This window comes from Corvus brachyrhynchos, unplaced genomic scaffold (assembly GCF_000691975.1).
Source record: "Corvus brachyrhynchos isolate BGI_N302 unplaced genomic scaffold, ASM69197v1 scaffold59, whole genome shotgun sequence".
NCBI classification, from domain to species: domain Eukaryota; kingdom Metazoa; phylum Chordata; class Aves; order Passeriformes; family Corvidae; genus Corvus; species Corvus brachyrhynchos.
The window spans coordinates 1,704,513-1,714,604 of NW_008246054.1; the positions used below are offsets into that span (position 1 = coordinate 1,704,513).

At 38.8% G+C, this 10,092-nt stretch overlaps 1 protein-coding gene across 3 annotated transcripts in view; it reads left to right on the forward strand.

The window, feature by feature from the left end:
• RC3H2 (ring finger and CCCH-type domains 2) overlaps positions 1–6,370 on the forward strand; it is a 20,057-nt gene extending 13,687 nt beyond the window's left edge. Inside the window, exons 13-20 of one of the 3 annotated variants that reach the window (XM_008642148.2) lie at positions 775–930; positions 1,199–1,412; positions 1,578–1,662; positions 2,184–2,265; positions 2,663–2,797; positions 3,363–3,470; positions 3,880–4,028; positions 4,643–6,370. In XM_008642148.2, coding sequence (XP_008640370.1) covers positions 775–930; positions 1,199–1,412; positions 1,578–1,662; positions 2,184–2,265; positions 2,663–2,797; positions 3,363–3,470; positions 3,880–4,028; positions 4,643–4,841 — 1,128 coding nt within the window. In that variant the 3' untranslated portion in view covers positions 4,842–6,370. The remainder of the gene's footprint in view (positions 1–774; positions 931–1,198; positions 1,413–1,577; positions 1,663–2,183; positions 2,266–2,662; positions 2,798–3,362; positions 3,471–3,879; positions 4,029–4,642) is intronic. The other 2 variants (XM_017745571.1, XM_017745570.1) reach the window with 2 other exon arrangements.
• The last annotated feature ends 3,722 nt before the right edge of the window (positions 6,371–10,092 follow it).

Consider the following 10,092-nt stretch of genomic DNA (forward strand, 5'->3'; position numbering starts at 1 on the left):
ACTCCAAATGGCTTTTACTTGATGAGTAGCCTGAGTCAAACTTCAAGTGCTCATCAAGTCCCAAAGAATGCGTTCCCTTAGAAGTGATAAAAGGCATCGGTAGGACATTGTGTACTTCTGTATAAGTCTTGAAGAATGGGAACTCAAGAAACAGCAGTAGTGTGCTTTTGAAGAAAGAATAAAATACTTCAAGGTTTTTTTTATCTCTCTAAATTAGATGCATCCAAGAAACTAGTTTGAAAACCACTGTGCCAGGCACTCTTAGCTGTGGTTTGACAGTTTTCTTGGTGGTATTTGAGGTGTTAAGAATGATTATTCAGAACAGATCTTGTAGGTGTACCTGAAGTGCCTTATGCATGCATTCAAGGTGGATCAGGATTCAGTCATTTTTACCCAGGCTGGAGGGTTGTAAGTTGTATTTCTATTTACCTCTGGCTAATACGTTGAAGGAAAACACACGGCTTCCTCTCAGCTAAGCTGCTGTAGGTATTTTCCTAAGGAAACCTGACACTAACACAGATTCCAGTCTCTCATCTTGGCAGGCCAGGCAGTTGTTTGTATGGCAAAGTTTGCCCTCTGACAACTGTCAGGGGCACTGGTTTAAAATTTGCCAAAACAGGTTATGTTGTCCCCAAGTCAAGTCTTGAATATGGCTGGAACTCCTTGATTGACTTTCGAGATACATTTACTGCTATTTAATTAAATTATCTTCTCATTTTAAAACTGAATTCCCTGTTTTTATTATTCATTGCTTATTTATTCCCTTTTCTGTAGTTCTCAGAGAGTGTCAGTGATTTGAGTGGAACTAAATTTGAGGAAGACCATCTCTCTCACTATTCACCGTGGTCTTGTGGCACTATTGGCTCTTGTATAAATGCTATCGACTCAGAGCCCAAGGATGTGATTGCCAATTCCAATGCCGTGTTAATGGTAGGGGTTTTCTGCATGTTCTCTCATTAGTGTGATGATCCTTACATGCTGAAGTGTCTTCTGTTTGGTTAAACCAGCCTTTTTGTAAAAAAAAGGGTGATAGCTTCTATTATTAGTATTTTAAAGTAGTTCTGCTCATTTGAAGTTGTTTGGAATATCCTTTCCCAGTTATGTAAATAGGCAACAATAATGAGAAACTTACTGGCCAGCTGAAGAATGTGCATAACCTCTAATGAGTCCGTGTATCTTCTGTCTCCTGAATATGTAGGATTTGGACAGTGGGGATGTTAAAAGGAGAGTGCATTTATTTGAAACGCAGAGAAGGGCAAAGGAGGAGGATCCTATAATCCCGTTCAGCGATGGACCGATCATCTCCAAGTGGGGTGCGATCTCCAGGTCATCCCGCACAGGTTATCACACGACAGATCCGATCCAGGCCACTGCTTCCCAAGGAAGTGCTACTAAGCCCATCAGTGTATCAGGTACTAGTACAGGCTTGGTGTGACAATAATTCATCATTCATACACACCGTGAGCATTTCATCCTCTTTGTGCTGACTATAGCTATGAAATACAAAGAGCTAAGGAATATGTGTACCCCACTGAAAACAAGAGAAGATAGTGAATGGTATCTTAATTCTTTTACAGATTATGTTCCTTATGTCAATGCTGTAGACTCAAGATGGAGTGCCTATGGCTCGGATTCTGCTTCCTCAGCACGTTATGCAGAACGGTACGGACTCCTTCTCGAGCTCTGTTCACAGCTTTTCCTGTAGCTTGCAGTTCTTCAAAGTCCTCAGTGTGTGTGTGGGGAATCTGGAATGTCTATTAATAGGCATTCTTAATTTTAAAGTGAAAGACTTCTTACCTATCCAGCATAAAGCCTTGGAAAAAACTAGGTTAAAACTTGTGTAGTCTTTAATACTTAATGCAGTTAACAGTGCACAATTACTAGCAGTGTATCCCTTGAGAGACCTATCAAAGAGCTGGAGTCAGGTGCTGCCAAGTTGTCATGTCAAAATCTTGAGGAGTTTCAGGTTTTCTTGCCACATCTTACCCATGTGTAAAATAAGGATGTTTGCTTCATACAATGCCTTGAGGTATTATGAGCCACAGTGAAGATGAAGAAGACATTGTCTTAATCACATCTAGTTTCTGTCCAAAAATCTAACACTGATTGACTAATGAAGTTATGGGATGTTTGATTTAGAGAACTTGTTTCTAATTCCTAGCTTTGCCTCCTTTCTTTTAAAGGGACAGGTTCATAGTGACAGATTTGTCTGGTCACAGAAAGCATTCCAGCACTGGAGATCTATTGAGTATTGAATTACAGCAGGTAAGACCAGTTGTTATACCATGAGGGTTTTTTAACTTAAAAATTGTTTAGTAAAGTGCTTTTAAATACACTTTCTTAGTGTAGCTTTTGGAAAACAGTACAAATGCAAAATGATCAGTAAGAGTTAAAGTAGACACGAGTCCTGCAGCACTTGGTGTGCTGCAGTAGGACTGCTAATAGGAGCTGTTCCACTGGCATCAGGAAGGCTGTTTTGGGGAGAAAGTGCTGTATCTGATGCATGTCAGCAAATGCAGAAAGAAGTAAGTGCAGTGCATTAAAAGAACACATGGTTCTCCACCTAGCAAGGGAACTGTGCTTTTGCGAGTGGGTTATTTTGCCATCTGACCACACATGGCTTAGGTGTAGTGGTTGGTAACTGATCTGTTTCTTTCCGTAGGCCAAAAGCAACTCCTTACTCCTTCAGAGAGAGGCAAACGCCCTTGCCATGCAGCAGAAGTGGAATTCTCTAGATGAAGGCAGTCGTCTTACCTTAAATCTTTTAAGCAAGGAAATTGATTTGAGGAATGGTGAGGTAAAGAAAGGGGTAATTGGGATGAAACAAATCTTTGAGGGTGTTTTTATATATATACAGAAGCGCATGAATTTTAACTAAGAGTTGAAACTTAGTTTTAATTTTAACACTCCCAAATATTTATAGCACCTTCTGTGCAAGTTAAGTCACTGTTGTTGCACTCAGTTATTTCCCTGAGATTAGGCAGGTGCACCTGCTATGGTGCTGCTCCAAACATGCATTTACAAAGTGGGGAAAAAAGTGACAATCATTTTCATGCAATCATTAGTTTTTGTCTTACTTGTATGTGTTATAAATCTAAACATTTTGCCAGTGGACTTTATTCAAATTTCTGCTTCAGCATTCATTTTATCTCTCTGTTACAGTACTTCATTGGGATTAGATTTAGCCTCGTATCCTGTGTTGTCTATGGCTGAAGTTCATTTTTGTCTGACTAGCTCTCTTGTATTGTAGAAATCTTGTGTGCTAGAAATGCATCTTCTGTTTTCATTTTAATATTCCAGTGTGGTGTGAAGCAGGTGAAAAGCCAACTTGATATTTAGAGAACATATTAATTCTTTTTTAGACTGATTATCCTGAAGACTGTGCAGACACAAAACCAGACCGAGACATTGAACTGGAGCTGTCAGCCCTCGATACAGACGAACCTGATGGGCAAGGTGAACAGATAGAAGTGAGTACAAAAATCTGTGTCTAAAGAGATCGCTGGATCCTTTCATTAGTCTTTGTAGATCAGTATGTTGGAAGTAAAGCCTTTTGGTTTTAGTCCTAGTAATGACATCCAATATCTACCTTATTTTAACACTTGGGGTCTTGTACTTCTCACTCAGATACCTGGCAGTTAATACTCGTGAAGTTAAAAACAGCTCACAGTTTATATTGCTCTTGTCATTCACAGCCATCTTTGAATAATTGGCTTTTCCTTTAGTGAAATGTGGTAGACATTCCAATAGTATGACATAAAATTAAGGAGTCTTATGACTAGACTCCTGTTTCCATTAGCTTAATGTAGTGGAACTTAATAGGAAAATGTAAAGCTGGTAAGGACAGAGTTGATGGGCATTTCTTCTTTTCTCTTGTAGGAGATTCTGGACATACAGCTAGGGATTAGCTCCCAAGAGGATCAGCTGCTCAATGGAACAACCGTAGAGAACGGGCATCTGCTAAAGCAGCACCAGAAAGAATCTATGGAACAGAAGAGACAAAGTTTAGGTGAAGACCTTGTGATTCTGTGAGTGTTAGACAAAAAAAGCAGTGTCTGCCAATGTTAGACAAACAGCAGCATCAGAATAGTGGAAGCATGATTGTATAAGGATGAACTACGTACCTGCTCAGACTTGGATTAGACCAATCTGCATTGTTTATACATGGTGGAGTGAGAAGAACCTGTTAAGAAATAGAATTAGGCCACAAAGCTGAAAGTCCCAGGCTGGTACCATTGTTCGTTTGCATCGTTGTAATCGTACACACTGAAACGTGTCACAGCTGTTCAAAATACCTTTCACAGTCAGTAAGCAAAAAATGCAGAATATTTTTATAGTTAACAGAAATTAAGAAAAACTTCAAAAGGTTAAATGGCGGACTGTTTGCACAAATCTCCGTGGAGGGGTAGATTTTGAAATACACTATTTTAGGTTTATATGTTCTGTAGTCTTTAATGAGTAAAGCAGCCTTTGAAAATGAGGCAGACTATTTTAACATCTCAAGCATACCATTCCAGAGGAAGATGTTTAGCCTGTTGCTAAAAATAAGTTTATGCCAGTATTTATTTAATGCACACAATTCAGTTCCGGATACTTGTGCATGTCCTTGTTTAATATTTGTGTAACTTATTTTTCTCCTCAGGGAGGAGCAGAAAACAATCCTGCCCGTAACTTCTTGCTTCAGTCAGCCGATCACAACATCTGTTAGCAATGCAAGCTGCCTGCCCATCAGCACATCAGTCAGTGTTGGCAGCCTCATTTTGAAAACTGCTCACATTATGTCTGAGGATAAAAATGACTTTTTAAAGCCTGTTGCAAATGGCAGGATGGTTAACAGCTGAAAGGCATTCATCTTTCCAGCTTGTGACCACACCATGGAAGCATTTACACTAGCTTTTTATATATATAATATATATTATATAATGTATATTTTTTTTAAAAAAAATAATATTGGGGTCATGCATTTCCTGTGGACTCTTTGATACTTCAAGCCCCTCTCGCATTAGCATTCTGAAGAAAAAAAAAAACTTACTTTAGTAGGGTAAGGCGTTCACTTTCCACAAATGAATGGAATTTGGACATTGTTTTACTTAAGCTTAAAGCAGCTTTTTATGAGTTTGTAGCAATCCGGTGCGGTATCTGAGCCATTCTTGTTGAAAATGGCTTCTGTAGAAAACTAACAACTCAGTTATTTAAACTAGCAGGATCCTACGATGATACATCTAGTGAAAGGAAGACTAACTTATTTGTCTCTATTTTGTTTCACGAGAGAAGAACTTGTGTCTTGTTGCAGCTGCTTTTTCTTTAGTTGTGGAACTTTGCATGGAGTATTGTTTCCTGTTGGAAGACTGAGAGGTGGAGATTTGGACTTGAGGCTTTTACAGGGTTAACACACCATTAGCTTTGCACTGCTGCGTTATTTGCAGGTCTGTGGGGCAGTGCTTTGCTGCAGCTCTTGGTTTCCATTCCCCCCAGTTTCTGCTTTAGTACTGTAGATACACATACACAGGCTACTTGTCCAAGTAAAGTTATCAGAAGTAAATCAAGTGCCTAAGTCCTCCAGCTAATGTACTAGGTATTGATTTCCCCAAGCTATACATGAAAAAATTTTCAACAGTTTTGAGAGGTTATGCACTAATGTAACAGCAATTTTGGGTTTTTTTCTTCTTCTTTTTCTTTTTTTCATTAATAGTTCTCAACTTGGAGATGATAGGATCCAGATGACTTGGCAAAAAGTATCAGGTGCTCTTGGCTTTCCTTTGAAAACCCTGTATCTAGTGTTTGCACTGACTAACAAGATGGTATTGCTGTTTTTTGTACTGTTTTGTTTTTAATTTAAACTAAATATTGGGAATTTAAGGTGGTTGTAATTACCTTTGTTAAATGTTGTTAATCATAATCTTGTATTCAGGTTTAGTTTTTGTTTATTCAGTGGCAACTTACTTTCAAAGACCTTGAAAATACAATGAGATAGCATTATCTGACCTTCAGAGAACTGAAAACTGTATGAATTTATGCCCTGATAAGAGGTGACTGAGAATCATGTCAGACATGTCAACTGAAATTTGGTTTTCATAAATACATATGAATTAGAGCCCTGGGCATATTTTTTTGAGAAGCTTAAAAATCCACTTTTTTTTTTTCTTTTAAGAAAGCAGGACTCTCCCTCCTGATGATTACTATCTTCTTGTTTGTCCTCTTACTTTTCTTTGTGACAAGTTTTACATTTTTTTATGTTTTTATTAACTTCTGTGAAGTTGTTTACTCTGAAAATTGTACTGGAATATTTTAAGCCAAGCTGATCTTTCACCAGGTGTACTGCATGTAAGGGCTTTTCCTGCTAGCAAAATGCTTAAAGAGGATCATGTTACTGGTCGTCTGAGTTGTTATTTTACAAAATCACAGCTATGTGGTCGGGTAAGATTTTGATAACTGTTTTGTGCACGCTTCTGGGGGGTGGGGGTTGGCATTTCCCTGAGGGTTACTGATTAGACTAAGTACATATTGGTGTTTGATATCTCTCCTAATGAACCTGTCCATGAAATAATTATGTTGTAAATATACCTGCAAATCCAAGGGTTAGTTTTGATATTCTGGTGTCAGTATGGAAGATCTTACACATCTATTTAATACTCCAATGTCAAGGAATGTATGTAGAAAAACAGTCAAGTAGTCTTTTCTTAGTTTCCTTTGGCTGTTGCTGTCCCTTCTCCTGCCAGTGCCACCTCACTCTAGGGTTAGACTGATGCTTCGTTTCACTCGCTACGTGAAGTGAATGGATACAAGAACCAGACCACCTTTGTCACCTTAACTTATTTCCTATTGATGTTAACTTTAACTTAGAATGCTAGACATAAATATGATTGTTGTATATTTTATACCAAGACCATTCTGTAAATATGAATTTATATTACTTTTGAAATGCTTCTGAGATACTATTATTTGCTGTACAATGTAATTCCAAAACAGATATGCAAACAAGTATGTCTCTTTCATGGATATTTAAACAGTGAGATCTTCCATGTTGAAGGTGATGTAATTTTTTTAAAAGATTTTTAAATTTTAAATTGCTATTTTGTTACAAAAATAGAGAAAATATAAAGGTTTTAGAAGTCACAGAACATCTTCAGCATGATCTGAGGGTGAATATATACTACATAAATTGATTGTGTATTTACCTTAACTTTTTAATTTTAAAATGGCAATTTTAAAAACTTGGTTGTGCTCTGCTGGAGGGGGTTGGGATAAGCTGCTTACACACATTTGCCTGTTTGTCCAGTGAAATGACATTAGCCTGACATATTCCTGCCAAGGTCTTGGCATATTTAAGAACAAATGTATCTCTAGACTCTTGTCTGCAGCAGGAGGTCCTGTGATAGAGCAGTTCTCTAGGATGACCATACACTTCATATGAAAAGTTGGTTCTCAACTGAGGCTAGAGTTTTCTAGTTGAATTTTTAACCTATAATGACAGGCAAAAGAATTATTTGGGGGTTTAACAGCATGCCAGCTTTGTCTTACAGTTTTAACACTGACTGTGTGGTTTTTGCCATGAAACTAATGCCCTCCAGTGCCCTGACAGGGAGAAGAAGCTGCAGCTGGGAACACCTGGCTCTGGCTTCCTTCTTTGTTGAAGTTTCAGCCCTTGACCCTTTACAAATAAGTATGTATTCATTTGTTAGTTGTAAATCAGGTGCCTTTGGGCTATGGAAGGGCTTATTTTCTGACACTGAGAGAGAGCGACTTACCTTTGTGTGTCAATAGCAGTGATGTCCATTTAGGTTTTGGCCTAACTTACTGAGCTGTCAGAAAAGAAGGCCCGTAGCAGATCGGGGAAAGAGATTGGCTCTTTTGCTTTGCTTGGACAAGCATTTTGGGTTGGTTTGGTTAATTTTTTTTTTCCCCACTAGGGGTACAGCAGGGATTTCACATGCAAGAGAGACAGGAATTATTAGTATCTAAGTTAATTGTGTTGCCTCACTACCTGGATTCATTCCTCGGTTTGCCTCATTTCCCACATAGGTCTTAATAGAGACTAATGCTTGTGCTGGGAGAATGCTTGTGTGAGAAAGTAACTATCTGTACATTCTTAACATATACTTAGAGCAGAGTGATTGCCCTGCTACTGATATTTTGTTCCTGTAAACAGGTGACAAGAAATGAATCTTAGAGTTTATGCAGATTTTGCATTGTAGAATGTATACTAGACCCTTCAAAGGCAAGGTTAGACTCTTTGCAAAGCAAACTGGCGTTGGTTCTTGGTAGTCTAGTACAGGGACACTAAAGTTTGGCATTTGATTTAGGAAAAAGAAAACAGTTGTACACAGCTGATTATGTTAAATAAGCTCTTAATTAAGCTCTTTGTAGAAGTCTAATTTGGAAGGTTTTAGTGCTTTGATAACTCGATTGAAATTTTAATTTCTCCTGTACTCAAGAGCTGAATGCTGTTCTTGTATAATAGTGTACTAGGCTGGATGAGGTACAAAATAATGCACAGTGGTCAGAAACAGCTGAGGAAAGAACGCTTAAAATAAAACTCAATCTAAACTCAGAATAGTTCCAAACATTGGTTTTGTTTGCTTTTTTAAAGCACAAGTTGTCAAGTTGTACCTGTTGCTGTACATAAACACTGTATTTGCCAGCAGCTCCTTGATCATATTTGTGAACAGACTTTTCATTAATTATTAGACTGGTATTAAAGGAAGGTGTTGAAATTGAGAGTGTAACAAAATGAGAAATGATCAGATGATCTATAGGATGTAAAAGTCCATTTTTATGTTTTAGTTTAATCCCTTAGTTAGGAAGTTCCCTCTCATTGAGGGACCTCTTCTGCAAGCAGAACACAATAAATGTGCTTTTTTAAATGACCCAATTTCCCAGTATAAATGAACAGCTGACTTTGGCAGTAGTCATCCCCCTGCATCTCTTTGCTGGCAAGGGAGCAGGACAAGGGGGGAAAGAAAACCCCAAAACTGTCACTGATGAGATGAAACAAATCTGAATAATCAAAGTGCCCAATGCCCAAACATAATTCTACAGCCCATTATTTAAGGATGCTTGTGGAAGCTTTTAATCACTCAAGATTTTGCTGTAAAAGCTGAAATAAAGCAGAGCCTGGCTGCGTTTCTTACTGCCAAAAGCCAAGGTCATTTGCACATAGCCCATGGATTTCTCCAGAGTAGATCTCCGTTACCCAAGGCATGGGAATGCATGCGTTTTCTTAGCTGGGCAAACAAGTACATTATACAGTAGTTGTGATACAACACACGTGGCTTTGATTTGTACTGCACATACCCACTGTACAGCCACTCCGAAGTATTGTGGTTAGCTTGCAGCATCTGCTGTCGCATTGATACTGTTTACTGCGTATTCTTTTCCCTGGAAGTTTTAAAGAAAATTTTTTTTTCTTGTTGCATTGATTACATTTTATAAATTTGCTTAGCTGGAAAGTTTGGGAAAAGAGGCCTGTTTGTCAATTGTACAACCGATTGTGAAGCTCTAGTGTGAATATTTTTACGTCTGTATTAGACATTTTCTTTGCAAATCTATTGTTCGATTGAAATGTAAATGAAATAAAAGATGGTGTACACCCATCATGTATAAAGCAGGCACCATCGCTACGATGGATTTAATGCTCATTTTTATGGCGCATTCTCAGCTTCTATTTAAAACTATAATTTAAAGAAAAAAAAAATCTGTAAAATGAAATGGGGATATATGGGGGAGTAAATTCTATTCCGTTTATTTCGGTTTTGATTCCCAATGGTAATGTTTCCCTTCGTGTTAGAGTAGGGGGGCCCCGGCGGGGCCCGTGTGTCGCTGTAGCACTGACGTGCAGAGGTTGTAGCTTTGGCTGGGCACGGATAGAGCATCCCGGTTCGGTGTTTGAGAGACTCGATGGAAGAAGTTTGCAGTATTGACATGTATTTGCATGCACGAATAAAAATTATTTGTCCACCTTAACCGGCAGTTTGTCGTCAGTGTGGGCTGGGGGGAGCGGAGGGAGCGGGGCCATTCCGCGGTGGGGGGAGCGGGGCCGGGACCGTTCCCGGGGCGGAGGCTCCCGGCCGGGCCGGTGCCGTTCCCGGTGCC